At 44.9% G+C, this 21,670-nt stretch overlaps 1 protein-coding gene across 4 annotated transcripts in view; it reads left to right on the top strand.

The window, feature by feature from the left end:
- Positions 1 to 21,670, top strand: part of hs1bp3 (HCLS1 binding protein 3) — a 108,892-nt gene that overhangs the window by 13,134 nt on the left and 74,088 nt on the right. For 2 of the 4 annotated variants that reach the window (XM_067984338.1, XM_067984340.1), the window contains one exon: positions 21,296 to 21,503. In XM_067984338.1, the coding sequence (XP_067840439.1) occupies positions 21,296 to 21,503 (208 nt within the window). Of the gene's footprint in view, positions 1 to 8,623; positions 8,800 to 10,215; positions 11,112 to 21,295; positions 21,504 to 21,670 lie in introns of those variants that run through there. The other 2 variants (XM_067984341.1, XM_067984337.1) reach the window with 2 other exon arrangements.

Here is a 21,670-nt window from a genome sequence, read left to right on the forward strand (position 1 = left end):
CTTGGGATTTCTGCGCTGCTATCCTTGCCGAAAACAGTTAAGTAATTATCATAGCTCAGCCCCCATTAAAATCAATAGCGATTGCGATCTTCCTGCATTTAAGCCAGTTTTCACACTGCTGCCACCTAGAATTAAAAATAATGGCAGTGGTGGCCTGGCAGCAACATGATTTATTGCTCCAAAATTGGTATGGAAAATGGAGAGCCAAAATCAAATTGTATTGCACTGTTATTTATCCTTTACTCCGAACTTTGTTGGTATCATTTTGTAATGGTGACTATCCTGGAACCATTTCATCTGCCTCAATTCACAAAAGGAACCGAGGCAGAGGTCTTATTTGTCTTATGGAGTTTTTCCTCATTTGTTTATTTAGCCGAGTCAGTTATTTTTCTTAATCTTTCTGCCGTGGACTCGAATACTTTAATGGGACATCAGTGTTTATTACACAGCTTGATTTGTAGTTTAAAGTTTATTTAGGTAGTTACACCACCATTCACTTACATTAAATGCAGGCCTTCAAACCAAGGATTGTGAAGTCATTGGTTGCACAGTAAAGAGGAGCATCGTAGGAGCTGTAGTCTTGCCTGTCAGACGTGCCTTGTGACAACAGCTAACATGCCTCAAGCTCCACATATGCACAGTATCAAGTTGGTTTGGTGCCGCCTTAAGGTATTACCCTTAGTTTAATCAAGTAAAGGGAAACATTTATTTCTAGTCAGTACATCGTCACCAGGATGATGGACTTGGAAGGCTCTATGTACACCAGTTTTAGATGATTAGCAGGCTCTCTGGAGAACATAATGATATATGCGCCACCTGGTATGGTAATTCCCCATGTAGAATGAAAAGATTCGAGATTTGGGGCTCCATTTTAGCACCCGCTATCGGGTGCGTTCCTGGCGGGGGCGGGGGGCTCCGAAAATCCGGGAATCCCGGAGCGGGTCGGGAGCCCGGCTCCAACCCGTCCACTTCCGGGATCCCCACAGACGGGCCGACGTGCGCGTGCAGCCCCCGCATGTGGGACTCCTGCAGGCAATTAAAGCCAGCAGAGTGCCACTTGAGAATATTTATCTTGCTATTTCAGGCCATTAACAGACCTGATTAAGGGAATATGTCAGGAGGGGTGGGATTTTAGAAACAACTGGGACTGTTTCCCATACTGGGGGAAACACTCCCAGTTCAAATGGACGTGTTGCAGCTGCAAAGGTCCATTTGACAGTTGAGGGGGGGGGGAGACCCCTCACCCATTGCAGGAGGCCACTCTGTCACTGGGGACAAAGTTTGGCCTCCACCACCCTCCTCCTAACAATCAAATTCACCAACTTGCACACTTACCCCGGGGTCCAGAGACATGTACCTACCTTGCGAACCCCCTCAGATGTACATCTTCCGGATGGGGGCCGCCGTAGCTACAGTCATGACCTCCTCGGATGGTGAAAAGCATCACCAGCCTCACCAGCCTCGCCGGCCACGCCGTCCACCTCTGACACGTGGAGCTCCACAACAGAGTGCTGTGACACATCCACCTGTACAGCAGGAGGGAGGGCAATCGCAGAGAGAGATGCGTCGCAGGGGGCACTACCCTCGCCACAGGGTCCACAGACTGAGGCTCAGTTTCCCGGACCTCTCTGAGCAGCAGTGCACACGGAGGCTCAGAGTCACTCGACATGTAGTCATGGACATCTGCAGCCTCCTTCATGCCAAGCTGCTCCCGGCTGGCCCGAGCACCATCTTCTTACCTGTCGCTGTCAAAGTCACCACTGCCCTCAACAACTTCTCCTCCGCATCCTTCCAGGGTGCCACTGGGGACATCGCCGACATCTCTGTCGTCTGCACAAAAGAGCCCTGCAAATACACCTACACCACTCTGCAGTGACACAATGGGTGGCATCAGGTGTGGGTCTTCATTGTGATCCTCAGGAAAGGGCATTATTGCACAAACCAGACAAGATTCGCAAAGACGTGGCAGTAGTGGTGCCAATATAATATGTAATGTGAGTTAGTCAGAAATCAATAGAAGTAAAAACCATGACAAGCCCTTAAACACCCTTATGCATCCCTTTCATGCTCACAACACGTTTGCCTTACGCTGCCTACTGCACATATGTAAACAATTTTACAACACCAAGTTATAGTCCAGCAATTTTATTTTAAATTCACAAGCTTTCGGAGGCTTCCTCCTTCCTCAGGTGAACGGATTTCATTTCGTTCACCTGAGGAAGGAGGAAGCCTCCGAAAGCTTGTGAATTTAAAATAAAATTGCTGGACTATAACTTGGTGTTGTAAAATTGTTTACAATTGTCAACCCCAGTCCATCACTGGCATCTCCACATTACTGCACATATGTGATGCATGCCCAGTGGCTGCAGCACAGGTAGTGGCAGGTTGAGTGCGGCTGACCGTGAAAGAGATGCACGAGAGGGTGAGTATGAGATCGAGCCATGAGATTGTATGAGGATTGGGTTGAGTGGTAGTGACGGGATGAGTACTGGCGAGGTGAGTAAGTGCAGGTAAGATGAGGATGAGCTTTGAGTGGGTGTGAGGGGTGATGTGACAGAGTAGTGTTGGCAGTGCAGAAGGAGATGTGGGGTGGGGGTGGTGATGTGGCAGATGGAGTGTAGGGGAATGAGTAAGTGCACTCACTTTGGCTGACCTACTTAGGTCATTGCAGCGCCTCCTGCATTGTATGCAGGTGGGCGATATGTTGGTGGTGCAGGTGACCTCCTCTGCCACCTCGAGCCAGGCCTTCCTGGTGGCAGAGGCAGGCCGCTTCCTCCCGCCCGCCGGGGGGGGAAGATCTCTGTCCTCCCCCTCCTCCTCACCCCATCTAATGATCCCTGGAGTGAGGCATCATTAAACTGGGGGCAGCCTCCCCCCTGGGCTGCTCCATGCTGTAATTTTTCCTATTTCCTGCAGCATCTGTCAGTGGAGGACTGCCCCTTTAAATAGAGCTCCTCCAGCTGACAGAGCTTACTGCGCATGCGCAGTCCGCCCGACACGCAGATCAACAGTGGGGAACCCGGAAGAACAGGTAAGTGGATCCAATTAGGCTGCGATCGCGCGCGGGGCAGACTGATTTCGCCGGGCGCGTTACCGACGCGCCCATTTGCCCCCCCAGCTGCGAACCCGCAGCCCTGGCAATATCTAGCCCTTGATCTCTGATCAAAAAAAGACTTGCATTTATACAGCGCCTTTCACCACCTCAGGACGTCCCAAAGCACTTTACATCCAATCAAGTACTTTTGAAGTGTAGCCACTGTTGTAATGTAGGAAAGTTACCTGATCTTAATTTGAGATGATAGAGAGTGCTACTCATGTCCTTGTCCACCCTGATCTAGGGAGGCTGTTGTGGGGGGGGCGGGAGGAGGAGGAGAGGGAAATCAGCTACATTTATCTCTGCTGATTGGTAAACAGTGACCTCTGCTGGAAAGTACTTGAGTGGATGTTGGGTGAGCAGAGGTTTGTGCACAGCTATGATGTCTTCAGTGGTTAAATAGCTTATCAACACTTCCTGCATAGGCTCAAATGAAAAATGGTGGCTTGAGCAAATTACCCATTATTACTTCTTGGATTTTGTCCCAATTCCATTAACTTGTGCTCATGACAGAAAAGCGGATTGTCTCCTATGAATTGAAATCTGCACTTTAATGCTCACCGTTGGTGAGATGGTGTGCCACCAGACTAACAATTTCCCCATAATTATGGTATATGGCAGACACTTGTCTACTGCACAGAGATGGTAAATATCACACTGTCAGACTATTATATTCAGGCTAAAAATAATTATTCACAATTACAATTTATTTTTCTACTTGCAGCGGGTATGAAAACCACTCCTTATTCCAGGAGCCAATATTAAAAAAAAAATTCTGTACTGTCTGAGGATTTATTTACTTTTTTTTTCTCCCAAATTCTTTCAGCAGACTTATTCACCTTCCAAGGGCCCTTTTTTTTGAAACCATTTATCCTCTGAGCATTCATGAGGAACATTACTGGAGGGCTGCTACTGTATAGCGTGTGATCAGTTTTTAAAAAATAAACAGGACTGTGTATAAACACCAGTGAAAGGATGGATTTCTTTTGATGCATTTAATGTGTGTATAGAAAATGTATAGGAAAAAAAGTAAATAATATTGCAGGAAAATACTAGTGTCAAAAAGGTAGACCAACAGGAAATATCTAACCAGGAAGTGGGCACCATGGAGCACTGTGTGGCAAATATGAAGCATGTCTGCCTTGTTTTGGCCTGGTAAGTGTCCCTTTGAAATCAAGAATATTAAATGAAGGTTTAAAAATACACCTGTGCAGCCTCACGCTTGTACTATTACATAAGATTGTGAATTTTGTCATTATTGTCTGCTTGGTAATGGGCTTGACAGGGCGTCAAACACATGAATTCTAATATATACAAAGTTCCCGATTGGTTCGGTTTTGAATATAATGCCTGATTTTTCTTTTGAAGGATGCTGACAATTATGGATTTCTAACAAGCCTTGAAACAGGCCAAGAGGTATAAAAGGGAATGAGCTGAGAATCGGCCTTTAATCCAGGCTTAATTGAACAAATTGAAATATTCCGAGAAAGCAAGTAGATTTAGCTAGCTCCCACAGCTCACGTTGGAGATAAAAAAGAGGGGACAGCAAGATGTTCCTTGCTGTTCTCTGAACTGAGCCTACTTTGAAAATTACTCAAGTGAGTGGCATTGCTTTTAACAAGTACTTTTTGCAGATTAGCATCTACTGAACAGAATTTTGTCGTCTGGCCACTAGAGGGAAAAGATCCCAACAAAATATAAATTTTCTCGATGCATAAGGGGGTAGTGTACCTAAGCATTTATTAGCAGTAGATTTGCTAATGCAAATCTAATTACTCAACATCTGTCAAATTATTTTGCATTGAGCGACCAAGCATTTGTTTTGAAGAACGACTTGAAAGTGGTTATGATTATCTATTAGATCTTCAAGCTATTAATGTCTACCATTCTTTCTTTGGTCTATTAATCTTAAGTTAAGTCAAAAGAGAAGGGAAAACCATTGTTTAGTGATTTGGGTGGCTACTGAGACTTGGGGGTAAATTTTAACGGCAAGCCGGGAAGGGAGCGGGGTGGAAGATTTCCGAAACCCGGAAGGTTAGTGATAATGACCTTAATGAGGCCCGTCAATTGCACTTCCGAGTTTTGTGCCCGGCAGCCAGACTGATTGGCTGGCTGTCTGGCAGCAAAGCCTGCTGTAGCAGGCCGCAGCTGGGGATCGGATGGAGGGAGGGATCATGGGCTGGGGAGAAGATCCGGGGGAGGGGGAAGAGATTGGGGGGTGGGGGGGAAAGGGCAAAAGAGATATCTGGGTTGGGGGGGGGGGGGGAAAGAAAATCGGGAGGTTTGGTGGGCCACTTCGGTTCCTTGGCCCGAGGAACTGGTCGGAGTGTGTACGGCATACAATCCAACTAAAAATGTCAATCGGGGTTCTATTTATGTCATAGGACCCTGATTTTAATATGGCAATCGCCTGAAATAGGTGAGCACTTTGGACACCTGACGAAAGTCCCCTTCAAGATGGAGCCAGCTGCATCGATGGTGTTAATGGAGCGGTAAGGCTACCAACTCAATTTTGAGACTGTTACCACCCCATTAAGGCCAGGCAAAGGTGGTGAAAGTTGATCCATTAAGTGATAGACTCATACTGTGTGAGTTAACTCACACAGTAAATTCTCAGTCTTGTGCCATCAGTTGGAGATGCTGAATAGAGGTTTGGCACATTACTACAAGGAGGAAGGAGGAAAAATCAGCAGGGTTACCACAAGTCAATCTTAATAAAACACTGGAAAATTACACTGCACCAGCTGCTAGATAGACTAGATAGACATTGGACTCTGCTTGTTATCTCAATTGAACATAGCCTGTAATATCTGGGTGGGAGGAGTAACATTTAGAATGAAACATAAAAGGATTTTTAAAGTTTGATTTTGAAATAAAATCAAATTTAAAAAAGCAATTGTGTAAACTCACAAGGAAACACTTGGACCTAGAAAATGGTTTGGCACCGCGTGAACTGAATGCAGGGCACAATCCATGCACCTGAACGGGTAGGCCCGAGGGCACACCTGATATTGGGCTTCAATCCCCATTTAAATAAGCCCGACGAGCTGTGGGCACATGCTGGGCATCTTCGGGCAGCTCCCCGGCGAATCAGCATTGGATTCCGGGCCACTCTCGCCAGCAGCGGCATTCAGGTAGGTCCTGGGAGTGGGGGGACACAATCGGAAGTCGCCAACCGTCTTCTGCATCTCCTAGCTTCACGTTCGGGTAAGTATATTTTAACAAACTTACCTTTTTTGGTGGTGGCCTCCAACGGCCCTTTTTAAAGTCCGCTGGTTAGGTTGTATGTCGACCGTGTGTTCCTGAACACGGCTGGGCTGGCTGCATTCAGGGCAGACCAATTTTGTAATGGAGGCCTCAAACAGGTGTTCGGCCCGTTGCATGCCCCCCAGTATGTTACTCGTATTGCCATTAGCGGCCAGTTATAGAAACCTCCCGATTTTCTTTTCCATTAATTTCAACACACCAGTTTTATGTTTGGGCAGCAAGTTGAAAATAGGAACATCAGTTGACCTCGAGCCTGTTTCTTCACATTCCTTGATACCCTTCCCTAACAAAAATCTATCGATCTCAGTCTTGAAAATTTCAATTGATCCAGCATCCACAGCCTTCTGGGGAGAGAGTTCAAGATTTCCACTACGCTTTGTGTGAAAGAGTACTTCCTGATTTTACTCCGAAATGGCCTCTTTCTAATTTTAAGATTATGCCTCCTTGTTCTGGATTCCCCCACCAGAGGAAATAGTTTCTCTCTACCCCATCGAAGTCCTTTATCATTTCAAACATCTTGATTAGACCACCCCTCTAAAGTGCAGGGAATACAAACCAGGTATATGCAATCTGTCCTCACAATTTAACCCTTTAAGCCCTGTTTTCATTTTGGTGAATCTGTGCTGTACCCCTTTCAAGGTGAATATATCTTTCTGAGGTATGGTGCCCCAACAATGCAGTACTCCAGATGGGGTTTGACTAAGCCTCTACAACTGATACATCACTTCCTCACTTTTGTATTCCAGCCCCCTTGAGATAAAGGCCAACATTTTGATTAATCTTTGTACCTGTGCATTAGCTTTTCATGATTTGTGTATCATGAACACCTAAAACTCTGCTCCTCCACAGTTCCTAGTCTCTCACCATTAAGAAAATATTCCAATTTGTCTTTCTTGGACTCAAAGTGGATGCCCTCAAACTTCCCCACATTGAACCCCATCTGCCATAGTTTTGCCCACTCACTTAGTCTGTCTATGTCCCTTTGTAAATTCCTGCTCCCATCTACACAACTTGCTGTGCCCCTAACAGTGTAATCTGCAAACTGCTCTCTCTCTCTCTCCTTTTTGATGCAGTCCAGCTATGTATATGTGAAAGCTCTGTTCTGACACTGTGTACTAAAACATTGCTGACTAATCTTGCTTGGAGTGTATCTGACTCACTTCATTCTAGTTCATGTGCAATCAAAGGTAAAATAATCCTATATTATATGTAGATATAAACATTTAGATTTATTTGCCTTGTCAATGCATTAATGCAGCAGATGTAATGATTTGAGGGAGCCACTAGATAGCACCAGAATTATTTGAAGTTGTAGGTTTTAACAGCTGAACAGTTTTTTAAGGTGGATTGGGGTTGCAGGATGGGGATAATTGGCCTTAGGGAAGGCTGGAGACTTGGAGTACTCTGCATTTCTGGTCTCCATACTAAAAAAAAATGATATTGCAGCACTGGAGATTTACAAGGATGTTACCAGAAATGAGAGGATGTAACTACCAGGAAAGATTAAGCAGGCTGGGGCTCTTTTCTCTAGAAAATAGAAGACTAAGATGGAGTTTTTTAAATTATGAAGGGGTTCGACAGGGTGGATTTGGCAAAACTGTTTCAACTTGTGGGTGCGTCCAGAACAAGGGGGCATAAATATAACGGATCAATTGAAGAATTTAGGAGGAATTTTTTTTTTAAGAGAGTGGTGAAAATGTCGAACTCGCTGCCACGTGGGAGTGGTTGAAACAGATAGTGATGCATTTAAGGGGAGTCTTGATGCATAGAACAGAATAGAGGAATATGGGGGCAGACTGAGAAGAGGTAATGAGAGTGGGATGAGGCTCGTCTAGAGAATAAACATCGGCATAGACCAGTTGGGCCAAATGGACTGTTTGTGCTGTAGATTCTGTGTAATCTGAAGAGACTACTAGGGTAAGGTAGAGTGAGGGTGGGGGGGCATGAAACAAAGGGTGAAATTTAAAGCATGGTTTGAGCCAAGAAGATGGGGGGGAAGACAGAGAATAGTGATAAATGTTAAAGACCTGGGGTGGGGGGGAAGGGGGAGATGGTGACAAAGGTCACCAGAGGACACAGCAGTGGGGCTGGAGCACAGAGTACGTGGCTGCAGAGTATGGTATGTCTGACCAGTGTTGGGGCTGGCGGGAGGGAGGAGATAGGATGGCAGGGAGAGGGTGGGGAAAGGAGGGCAAAGTACCAATGCCTGGCTCTCAGCCCTTGTCCTCCTGGACTTTAATCCCTGCTTCCTGGGCTCTCAGATTAACTTATGCAACAGGATCCCTGGTCTTTGACCTAAGCAGCTTCAAAAGAGCAGGCACAGCAAAATTGCAGTTTAGGCAGTGTTGGTGGACGAGTGGCTGACACCGCACGGGGTGGGGGAGTCAGAAAATAACCGCTATAGTGGGGAACAAGTGCTGTGAGAACAGTCAGACGGGGTAAGCTGGCTGGCTTGATGTGAATATTCTGGAAGGACGGGTGTGGAAGATAATGGGGAGCTCGGAGCTGGGTCAGAGGTCTGAAACTTGACCTAAGGTACTGCAGGAAGCTTAGAGTGAAAATGCCTGAAGAGGAGCTCTAAGAAACATGCAAGGGGCCAAATTTAAAAATAAATAAGATGGGTTTAAATCTAAAATGTTGTCCTTGTGTGCTGTACTTGCCTTTACCAAAATGGCTCAAATTGCGAAACCTGATGACCAAAATCTGCAACTGCAGGGAGTTTGAAGTATTTACCATAAGCAGCTATGTTGTCGCCTAATGTTAATTTATAAGCATAATACTTAACATTGAAAAATTCTATCACAGCACCACCTACAGGTGTAACAGGCATTGCAGGCAACTACACAAATTTATAATAAATTCTCTCATATGGGTTAACAGAGGTTTTCGGTGCATTTTGAAATGGAATATGGGGATCCTTGTACCTTTTTATACATGCTCTGCTTATCCAAGCACATTATATTGAACTCATCCATTTCTCTGTCACTATTGAGCTTATCTTCCAATTTGGCCAATGGAGCCCATGGAATTAAAATGCATAGAAAAAGAAAACTCTTGAGTGATTGAACCATTGCAACATATTATAGTGCATGCAGGACCACAGTTGCTGATTGAAATTCATTATAACCTTGGGTTGGGTGCAGCAACCATAAATGCTGCACAGAACACATTTTGTTTTGTAAAATGGCTTTTGTCAGGAGACGAAATTTGGCAATGCAGTCATGTTTGAATATTAAAATGTACATCGGAGAGGGGCATTTGGATTGAGATTTTAAATAAAAACAGAAAATGCTCGAGAAGCTCAGCAAATCAGGCAGCATCTGTGGAGAAAGAAACAGAGTTAACGGGCTCAATTTTCAAGCTGAAATGCTGGGGGGCTGGGGGGGCTCCGAAAATTGGGGAAATCCCGAGCGGGTGAGGAAGCCGGCCCCAACCCGCCGACTTCTGGGTTCCCCACAGACGTGTCCGGGTACGCGTGCACCTTATGAATGCGGAAGTCCCACCGGCAAATAAAGTCGGTGAGATGATAGTTGACACAGTTATTTAGATAGTTTAAGTATTTGAAGTAGTTAATTTCATGGTGATTGAGGCAGGGGATCGATTTTCATTCAGCCTCCGTGTGTTTCCCATGCTGTGGGAAACACTCCATGTTTTAGGAGACCTGTATTAGCCAGCAGCCAGTTGGACATTGAAATGCTTGTTTGACAGATGGGGATAAAAGGTGATTTATTGCAGCAGGGCACTCTGTTCTTTCAGACAAACTTTTTTGGCTGGGAGATCTTTGTGTTTACACTGAAAATTCTTAGTTTCCGCTCAGAATTCTTCTATTCACACATATTTATCAACTTTTTCAGACCCCCTCAAACTGACACCATCAGGATGGGGGGTGCGATGGCTGCATTCACCACTACATCCGAGGACGAGGAACATCACCATCCTCTCCAGGCATGGTATGCACTTCTTCCACTTGGAGTTCCACAACACAGTGCTGCACAACAGGCACCTGCACAAGAGCACAGATGGCAACAACAGAGATAGCGACGTCACAGGAGGCACTACACTCACCAGCGGGTCTACATACTGAGGCTCAGCTTCCTGGACCTGTCTGAGGAGCAGTGCATACGGAGGCTGAAAGGAGTGAGTCGCCAGATGGTCGCACACATCTACAGCCTTCTTCATGCTGAACTGCTCCCGGCTGGGCCGAGCGGCATCTCATTACCTGTCGCTGTCAAAGTCACCGCTGCCCTCAACTTCTTCGCCTCCGGATCATTCCAGGACATCGCCGGGGTCTTTGTCATCTGCACACAAGTGCATAAGGCAGGTCACCGACTGTTTGTTCCGCAGGGTCTCGCAATATGTCAACTTCCCCGTGGATGACCTCAGCCAGACAGAGAGGGCAGTGGGATTCCACACTGTGGCTAGCTTCCCACGGGTGCAGCAATCCGAGCACCTCCACATGAGCCAGGACTGTCCGTCAACACTCAGCTCGTTTGTGACCACCGCAAAAGATTCCTTTACGTGTGCGCCAGATTCTCTGGCAGCTGCCACGATTCTGAGGGAATCCAACGTCCCGGGGCCCTTCCACGCACCGAACACCCTTAAGGGCTGGCTCCTCGGGGACCAGGGATACCCCCTGCAGACGTGGCTCACGACACCTCTGAGAAATCCCATCACCGATCAACAGCATCGATACAACGACAGCCACATCGCCACCAGGTCTACAATTGAGCATGCTATAGGGCTGCTCAAGGTACGATTTAGGTACCTTGGTCATTCTGGAGGAGGGTTTCAATACGCATCAGACAGAGTGGGATGCATTATAGTCATCTGTTGTGTCCTGCACAACATGGCACAACACAGATGGGTGCTGTTTGAGGCGGCCCCATCCACATCTGCCACCGACATTGAGGAGGAGGACGACAAGGAAGCCATGGGCAGAGCAGCGGCTCACCTGGCTGCTCGAGAGGCCAGGGAGTCACTGATATCTGAACCGTTCTCCTAACATCAGAAAGTGTGAAGAGTCCAGTCCTCAGACCATCTGGAAAGAGCAGCGCCCACACCAGCCCCCCCCCCCCCCCCCCCGGCACAAAACAGTCCTGCAACTACACATACACCCACTGTAAAGTGACCCAATGGGTGGCATCAAGTGTCGCCGCTCATGGTGAACCTCATGAAAGGGCCCTATCACAAAAGCCAATCAGGAATGGCCAAGACGTGACAGTAGTGGTGAGAATGATGACATTTAATGTGACCTTAACAAAAAACAAATATAATTGGAAAACATGACTGTCTGTCAGACACCCTTGTGCATACCCTTCATGCTCACAAATCCGTAGCTTTCCTCCTCTTGCCGCTTCTACGTGGTGCATCCCTTGTGGCTGCAGCAGAGTTGGTGCCAAGTTGCTGATGATTATGCCCTGACCGATTTAGATGCTTTGGGCCTACGCCTTCTGGGGGTTGGAGCCCGTGAGGGCCCCTCTAAAGACTGCTCCTCCTGCGCCTGAGCAGGAGCAGACTTGGTCACCCAGAGAGGAGGCAGCATTGCGGGTACTAGTTGAGATGGGGCAACGGGTGAGACGTGGGAGCACTTTGAGTGGCATCCCCACTTCCATGTCGCCTATCGCCATCTTCCCTCCCCTGGGCGAGGCCCACATCACTCCTACCACTCTGCTTGACAACAGTTTGGAGGACATGTGTGATGCCTTGGAAGGCCATTTCTAAAGTATCTGCCTGCCTGTTTAAAGCAGCAGAATGTTGCTCACCCTGATCCGAATGACCGTTGTTAGGGCCTGAATGGACTCATTTGTGAGCCATGCTTGAAGCTCAATAGAAGTTGCCATTCTCTCCATCACAGACATTCCCGCACTTACCTGCGCTGCCATTCCATTCATGCAGGAGTTGGACCCCTCGATCTTCTGCACTATTGTGGAGAGTGTGCGTGGCACCTGTTCCAGTACCTCGCAAATGTGCTGCTGCCCCTCGATCATTCTCCTTTTAAAGGATGGCCCCCGGGGTTCAGCATCTGTGTCCAGCTGAGCAGAGTCTGGAGAACAGTGCGCCCACCGATGCGGGCTCTCCGTAGCTGCCCCTGCCACAGATGTTTGCTCGTGCTCACTTGTGTGTGGTGACTCACCAGGTGCCAACCCAACTAACTGACTCCTAGGACCCACCGAGGTGTGAGTATCTGCACTGGTGGATGGCAAGCTATGATGTGACGGTGCACCCTCAGATGCCGGGAGCTCTTCTGAGGAATCGCCCTTTGCCGTCACTGTGGGTGTGAGGGGTGAAGTGATGGAGTAGTCTTGGCAGTGCAGAATGAGTTTGGGAGGGGGGGGTGGCGGTGATGTGGAACTCTGAATGCAGGAGAATCAATAAGTGTACTCATTTTTCCTGACCTAATTAGGTCGTTGAAGCGCTCCCTGCACTGGACCCAGGTGCGAGATGTTGCTGCTGCTGGTGACCTCCTCTGCCACCTCAGTCCAGGCCTTCTTGGTGGCAGAGGCAGGGCACTTCCTCCCATCCACGGGGTAAAACACTTCCCTCCTCCTCCTCACCCCAGCCATTAGCTGCTGTCGTGAGGCCTCACTAAACCTTGGAGCAGCGATGCCCCTGTACTGCTCCATTGTACCTTTTTGGTCTTTGCTGCAGCAAAAGCCTTTGGAGCAATGGCCCTTTAATTTGAGCCGCTCCAGCTGACAGCCTGTCATGGGGGTGCGTCGTCCACCCACTGCGCAGCTTTCAGACGGCAAACCTGGAAGCCACATTAAGGGCCACCAATTAACTCGCAATCATGTGGGAAACGGTAAGATTTTATTAGTCGGGTTACCCAGGCGCCCATTGACCCCTGCCCACCGCCATTTGAAAATCGAGCCCAGTGTTTCAGGTCAGAGACCTTTTATCAGAACTGGAAGATGTTATGAGTTAAAGTTTTTGAGGAAGTATAGAGCCAGGGAAAGGAGGAAGGAAAGAACATAAGGGAAGGTCTGTGATAGGGTAGAGGGCACTAGTGATTAAATGACAAAAGGGATGAAGGTGCAAGGCAAGGAGGGTGGTAATGGGACCTCCGTGTCCTCGGCCTCTTACACTGTTCCAATGAAGCTCAACGTAGGCTCGAGGAACAGCATCTCATCTTTCATTTAGGTACTTTACAACCTTCCGGACTCATTGATTTCAATAACTTCAGATCATAACCACTGCTCCCATTTTTTCAGTCAGCTAGTGCTGGTAATGGTTCTTCTATTGCCATTTACAGCTACTCCTGATCAATCTTTTGTTTCTTAACCTGTCCCATTACCACCTTCCTTGCCTTGCACCATCATCCCTTTTGTCATTTAATCACTTTTTTTTTATTCGTTCACAGGAGGTGGACGTCACTGGCAAAGCTAGCGTTTATTGCCCATCCCTAATTGCCCTTGAGAAGGTGGTGGTGAGCTGCCTTCTTGAACCTCTGCAGTCCGTGTGGTGAAGGTTCTCCCACAGTGCTGTCAGGAAGGGAGTTCCAGGATTTTGACCCAGCGACGATGAAGCTACGGCGATATATTTCCAAGTCGGGATGGTGTGTGACTTGGAGGGGAACGTGCAGGTGGTGTTATTCCCATGTGCCTGCTGCCCTTGTCCTTCTAGGTGGTAGAGGTCGTGGGTTTGGGAGGTGCTGTTGAAGAAGCCTCTACCCTATCACAGACCTTACCTTTTGTTCTTTCTTCCCCTCCCTCTTCCCACCACCCCCCCCCCTCCCCTTCTCTGGCTCTATATTTGTTCAAAAACTTTAACTCATTTAACATCTTCCAGTTCTGATGAAAGGTCTTCGATCTGAAACGTTAACTCTGTTTCTTTTTCCCACATGCTGCCTGACTTGCTGAGCTTCTCCAGCATTTTATGTTTTTATTTCAGATTTTGCTTTTGGATTGAGATTTTATAGTTCTACTTGATTAACAGCTTCAACAAATAAGAAGGCCTCGTCCTTCTTTCTAGTTGACCGTTGAGTACTTAATCCCATGCTAATTTGCTAAAGATTAGGTTATAATATGAGGCTGTCAGAATACTATGGTTAATCATTGGCTCAGTCTTTGAGAGCTGAATTGTTGTGGATGGGAGACACCATTTCCCCATCTCTCCTAGTTCTTAGCTCAGTTCGCTAATCACAGACATGATTTTACATTGCAATAAGAAACCAAATACTCTGAGAAAGATAAATGTCCTTGGTTCTTCTGTTTATTATATTTCATTTCCTTTTGTAAACTGTTTTTAAAATTGTTCCTGCTAGCTTAGATCTCTTGACAAAAATCTGATGAGCTTTACAACAGACAGTTATATCTGTGAAGAAGTATTTTTTCTTCAGGGTATTTTTTGTCATTGTATATGAAACTGAATTACTTCTCCGTTCCTCTGCAGTGTGTAGTTCATTTCGTGTGGGAATGTATCTAGCTCCTGGACTGTTAGAATTATGTGAGGCAACATAATTTTAGTGACAAATATATTAGTGAAATGCCAAAAAATGTATTTTCTGGTGTAGAAAATCACCAAAATGCAATTTATTTCAACTGCACTTAAAATGCACAACAGCAATTGTTAACTGCTAGCTCGGTGTTCTTAATTATCTGATTTAGAGTATCACACTTGCAGTATAAATTCTGTCTCTCCTCCTCCCCTTTCTTGGGCTCCTTGTGCTGTACAGCAAGCCCAGTTGTGGGGGTGACCTGCTCTGAAGTCAGCTGCTAGGAAGTGTGAGTGACAGGGTGGCTGACTCTCAAGTTTCCCCCTCTCCCTTCCTGTAGGGAAATTGTTTGCCCATAGTGGTATGCCTGAGATCGGTAAATCAGCCTGTGGAGAATTACAAAGAATTACATAAATTTTTTGGAACTGAAACAGACCATTCGGCTCAACAGGTCCATGTTAGTGTTCATGCTCCAAATGAGCCTCCTCTCACCTTACTTCATCTCACGCTATCACTATATCCTTCTATTCCTTTCTCCCTCATGTACTTATCTAGCTTTCCTTTAAATACATCTATGCTATTCACCTCAACTATTCCATGTGGTAGCAAGTTCCACTCTCTTGAGTTAAGAAGTTTCTCATAAATTCCTTATTGGATTTATTAGTGACTATCTTATATTTATGGCCCCTAGTTTTGGACTCCTCCACAAATGGGAACCTGTTCTCTACGTCTACCGTATCGAACCCCTTCGTTATTTTGAAGACCTCTATCAGGTCACCTCTCGGTCTTCTCTTTTCTAGAGAAAAGAGCCCCAGCCTGTTCAGTCTTTCCTGATAGTTGTACTCTTTCAGTTTTGATATCATTGTTGTAATTCTTTATTGCACCTTCTCCAGTGCTTCTATATCCTTTTTGTAATATGGAGACCAGAACTGTGCACAGTACTATAAGTGTGGTCTAACCAAGATTCTATATAATTGCTGGGAAAATTGGCATTCTGTTGCACATCGTGCTGATTCAATCTTTTTAAAAATAAAATTCTTCCTGAAAATGACTAAGCTGGGAACCCATCAGTGCAGCTGATCATACCTCTATAAACAGTGTCAGCAAAATGTCATGAAAATGTATTTATTGGATTTTGTTTTGTTACTGTTGTCCACTTCCTTTTATCAGATTATTGGTTGCTGTCAAAAAGGAGCTGACTCTCTGTCTGGATAAACATAGAAATAGTACCACATTGTTAACTGGACTTGACAAGTGATGTTGTTGAACTTTTTTTAAACAATCGGTATAATGGAAGCTCTGTGCATGCCTCTGTGTAACACAAAATGCTGCAATATTAATCGCTGTAACTTTGGACTTTCTGCTAACAGTCTTCTGTTACAACTGTGTGACCTATTTTATATTTTAATATCTGTAGTACCCATTTCACAAAGATAGGGAAGTGAATATAACTGAATTTAGTTCCACCCTGAGATCTAATGTTGATTATGTTTTGTTCAGTAATCAGTTGCTCTGTTCCTGTCCTGGCTACTTGTATTTATATTAAAAACAAGTGCTCAGTGCTGAAAATGGATGCCAAATAGTAGTAGAATTAAGGTAAGTGACTGCATGATTGCAGAAAAAAATTGAGAAGGCTTTTGAGGGTTGATGGCTTAAAGCTCTGTCACCAAAGGAGGCTAGAATCAGAAGAGTGGTAGGTGCATGCTGGCATGCAAGGCTAGAGGAGGGTGAAGGGGTAAGTGGGCATTCCCATAGAGGCATTGGTGTAGTAAGATGAGGATTTCGAATTCAGTGCATTATGGGAATGGGTAGTCAATGAAGGCGTTGGGAAAAGGAGTGGAATTTGGTACAGGAAAGAATGCAGGAGGTGGAGTTGTGGATGAGTTGAGATTTATGTAGAGTGAAACTTGGAAACCAGAAAGGAGACTGTGAAAGTTGAGCCTGGGGGGGGTGACAAAAGATACGGACGAGGGTTTCAGCGACAGTGGGGTGAAATAAGGGTGAAGATGAACGATATTGCGAAAGTGGAAATATGCGATCTTCCTAGAGGGTAGAATATAGAGTTTCAAGTTCAACTGAGTCAAATAGGACACTGAGGTGATGCATTGTTGGGTGTCAACCAATGACTGGGGGGGTTGGGGGGGAAGAAATTCCTTTTTATAGTCAGCTGCCTTATCGAGGTACCTGATGAGAGATTTTCTGACATTTGACATGGAACGCAACATCAATTGCATGAGTAAAATATATTCCTATTTTAAAAATCTCTTTTTACCTTCAAACCAAAACTGAATTTTAACACTTTTTATTAGTTCATGGGATGTGGGCATCGCTGGCGAGGCTGGCATTTATTGCCCATCCCTAATTGCCCTTGAGAAGGTGGTGGTGAGCCTCCGCCTTGAACCGCTGCAGTCCGTGTGGTGAAGGTTCTCCCACTGCTTTCTGCCATTTCAATAAAATCTTCCTAGGTCAGTAAACCTGATTCGGTGTTTTCTTTTTAAACTAGTCCGAAATAATTATTTTAATCAGGCCAAGCTTAATACATTTTACACTTGAAGGCACTTGTGGTGGGGGAGAGGAGGAAAAGAGCTGTGAGTCACTTAAATCGTAATCACACCATGTGCAAGTGATGTGATGCTTTTGATGGGATTTATTTTATTTGTTTTACCAACAATTGGGGGTGGTCTGCCAATCAACTTTTCATCAAGGAAGTGCCACTTAAAAAATTTGGAAGCTTTTGTACTTTTCACTGACATTTGCGTGACTCTGTGTATTTATCGTCTCGCCACGTCTTGTTTGGACTGCTTTTTGAAAGAGTTTCCTCAGTTTTTGGCAAGAAAGGTTTGGCCCTCTCTGAATGCTGCGTGTGCTATTTTGGCACCTGGTTGTAAGTGTCTGCACCCATGTACAAATTTTGTTCACTGTTTCCTTGAGAGCTGGATTTTAGTGGTGAAAGTATTCTTTTATCATTCAGCCTTCCCTCCAGTCGCTATTATATTCTGATGTTTAACTTAGTACCAATAATTTTAAATAAATTATGGATCAAGTGGCCAAATGTGGTAATCAGATGTGATTCCTCAAAAGTGATCAAAGTTGCCCTGTAAGTTATAGGAAGCATGATGAACAAACAGAACAAAGTTAAAGGTTTTTGGTCAGATAGCATATAAATTTTAAAATCTTAAAGCAGTTGTCTCTGTATAGAATAGGGCTCGAATATTCCACCACATATTCCATGGCCTGATCCAGTTCTTCCCAGAGGTAGCGTTCTTTTCCTCCTCCTCCTCCATTTTCAATTTGTTTCTGCCCTTCTGTACCCCATACTATTCCTCCTTTATCCTATCCTATTACATCCTCTTGTTTGAGAGGGTAGGCAGGTGACTTTCTCGTCACTCTGGCATGTTGCTCTCCTAATTCAGCTGTTTGGAGGGTATCAAAGTTGGCAGGTATGACCTTGTGGGGAAAGTACTTAGTGGGATTAGCTGAAATGAGAATTTTGCCTTGTGGAGAATTGTTAGGGCAAACTTGTAATATCACACCATTGTATCATTTGTCGAAGCACCAGTGTGCTGCAGCACAGCACCATCTTCTTAACATTTTCAGTACTATCTGCGGTCTATGTCTGTTTAGTTTTTGATGGGTGAAATGTTGAGCTTCATTTTATACCCTCCCCTCTACCCTATCTGCCCCCACTCTGATGAGCCTTTGAAACCATTTTCTTTCATTGGAATGGTCTACTACAAGACAATTAGGTAGATTTTTGCAGAGTTGTCTATCCAAGTTTGCTGATTACACTAAATTAGGAGGCACAGTACGTTGTGTAGATGTGAGCTGAAAGTTATGAAGGGACATAGACAAATTAAGTAAGTGAGCAAAACTGTAGCAGATGGGAGTTCAACGCAGGGAAGTGCGAGGTCATCACTTTGAATCCGAGAAAGACAAATTGGAATATTTTCTTCATGGCTTGATTTTACAATGGTGGGTTGGGTGCAGGGGTGCGGGGGAGGGAGGGAAAATTCGGCACTGGAACAGAAGACCTGGGGCGGGGAAAGAGAGGGGAAGATCGAAGAGGGGGACATTGGAGCAGATTGCAAAAGTAGGTTCATTTAGTGTTTTCACTTCCTTCCATGGTTTTTTATTTAATTTATTTAGTTTCTTGTTCCCTGATCCGGCCCTTCACATCTGGTTTCACCAGGCATGAATCTGAAGCGGTGGGCAAGCCGCCTAGGTAAGTTTTTTTAAAAAATCTTTAAGTATTTAATCTGACACAGGTAAAGTGCCTTAAGTACCTCAATGAGGTACATTTGGCTCTTTAACTGTCATCCGGTGGGACTTCCGTTTTCGGGTCGTCCGCGCGCACGCAGGTGGGTCCCTGGGAAACTTGGAAGTCAGCTGGTTGGAGCCGGCTTCCAAACCCAAACGGGATTTCTGTGATTTTCGGAGCTCCCCCAGCCCCCAATGCACCCGCAATTGCCTCCTAAAATCACCCCCTAGGAGCTGTGGGGGAGGAAAGGGATTTGGGTGTCCAGGTACACAAATCACAATAAGCTAGTGCACAGGTACAAAACATCTAGTGGAATGTTGGCCTTTGTCTCCAGGGGGCTGGAATACAAAAAATGAGGAAGTGCTGCTTAAGTTGTACAGAGCCTTGGTTAGACACCATCTGGAGTACTGTGTTCAATTTTCAGCACTGCATCTAAGAAAAGATGTATTGGCCTTGGAAGGGGTAAAGTGCAGATTAACCAGAATGATCCCTGGACTTAGTGTAAAATTACAAGGACAGGTTGCATGAACTTGCCCTTTATTCCCTAGCATTTAGAAGATTAAAGGGGGGTCTAATCAAGGTGTTTTAAATTGATAGACAAGATTGGGCAGATACAGAGAAGCTATTTCTTCTGGTGGGGGAATCCTGAGATCCTGAAGAAGAGGGCATAATCTTAAAATTAGAGCTAGGCCATTTAGAAGTGAAATCAGGAAGCACGTTTTTCACAGAGGGTGATGGAAATCTGAAATTCTCTCTCCAATAGGCTGTGGATGCTGGGTCAATTGTAATTTTAATGACTGACATTTTTATTACGCAAGGGTATCAAGGGGCATGGATCAACGGTGGGTAAATGGAGTTGAGCTACAGATCAGCCATGATCTAATTGAATGGCGGAACAGGCTCGAGGGGCTGAATGGCCTACTTCTGTTCCTATTTTCAACTTGCTACCTGGCATAAAACCGGTGTATTGAAATCAATGGAAATGAAAATCGGGAGGTTTCTATAACTGGCAGCCAGCTGCAATACCATTAATATGTCTGGAGGCAAGTTGAAAATCTACCCCAATGACTTGTAGTTGGGTTGCACTTCATGTTTTTCCAGATAGGTTCAGTGCCTAAAATTCACACTCTAGCCACTTTATCTCGTCTGCCTATATGGAGTATAAAAATCCTTTCACTTCCCAGTTCTTTGATAATATTCATTTTGTTCTTGAGCCTTCTCCCCTAACCACAATCTCTCTGATTGCAGCTTCAAGCCATTCAAACAGTCTACAAAAGTTATGGTGATCTGCATAATATGATTTGAAATATTTATTTTTTACAGCAGTATGTTACATAAGTTATAGATGTGTTTTCCTGGGTGTTTCGTTGCTGATTCACTCTTTACAGTACCAATGCAAAACAAAAATTTTTTTTGTCTCCCAGATTTAAAAAAAATTAAATCCGCTGACCAGGTTCCCACATTAACATGGCTATTTTCATGGTCTAGAAAGCATAGTTGGTAGTTCTGCTGCATATTTTGGTTAGCTGCTATTTCATGGTATAAATACATTTTAAAAAATCTTGTGCACGTTTCAGCATTCCAACTATAATTGGTTCCCGGTGAAGTGTTTGCCAAGAAATCTTGAGTTATTTGGATAGTGGTGCAGATGAGGCCAACTTCTGTCTTTTTGCAGCAGACCAGTGAAATATCAGCAGTGGATTTCGTTGTTCTGCTCACTCCTTGCCGAGAGCCAGGCGCCATTTCTTCTATTAATGAGCAGATATGTGGGGGAGAATCAAAATCTGGTGGTAGCCCAATTTTACTGCTACTGCAAGAGGAAAAATGATTTCCCCACTGGCAGTAGTGATGTGTTCTGCTGCTGCCGATGAGGAAATTTGCTCATATCAGTACTTCAGCTATATCGTTTACCCAGCATTCTTAGGAAAAATATATATGGATAGTTCAGATGCTCTAAATAAGGGATTACAGAATATTTTAACTAGAAGCATGAAAAACAATTGGGAAATATTCACATTAATTAGAGCGGACCATGTAATGCAGTGGGAAACCATGCTTTTACAATTATCATATCTTATCATACAGAATTTATAGTAATGTATAATGGACTCTTGTCTACATGAAATGTACTCTATACATAAAAGGATTAAGGTTATATGTTAGTTAACTGATTACTGGTGTAAGGTGTTCATGTTTGGGAAGTAAAGCACCAAAATAAGTATCAACTTTTTCTTTTTTACAGGTATCCAAGAAGTACAGTGAGATTGATGATTTGTTTCAAAAGCTGAGCACTCAATATCCAAAGGCAAATGTGCCCTCTATGCCCAGGAAAGTTTTATTTGTAGGAGAGTCTGATATAAAAGAAAGAAGAGTAGCTTTTGATGAAATCTTCAGATTTATTGCCAAGGACACAACCCTAGCGACAAGTTCTGAGTTGTTGGACTTTTTAGGTAATTATTTCAGACTTGGGAAGAAATTTGCTCGGTATTTTGAAGATGGTTGGGGGCAGGGAAGGGAGGGAGCACTATAGAGATTTATCACCATTTCCTCTGATTTGTACTTTACTGTTCCGGCTATATAGTTGAGCCTAATTAAGATCATCCAACTCCTGAGCAAA

Source organism: Heptranchias perlo, chromosome 5 (genome assembly GCF_035084215.1).
Source record: "Heptranchias perlo isolate sHepPer1 chromosome 5, sHepPer1.hap1, whole genome shotgun sequence".
NCBI lineage: Eukaryota > Metazoa > Chordata > Chondrichthyes > Hexanchiformes > Hexanchidae > Heptranchias > Heptranchias perlo.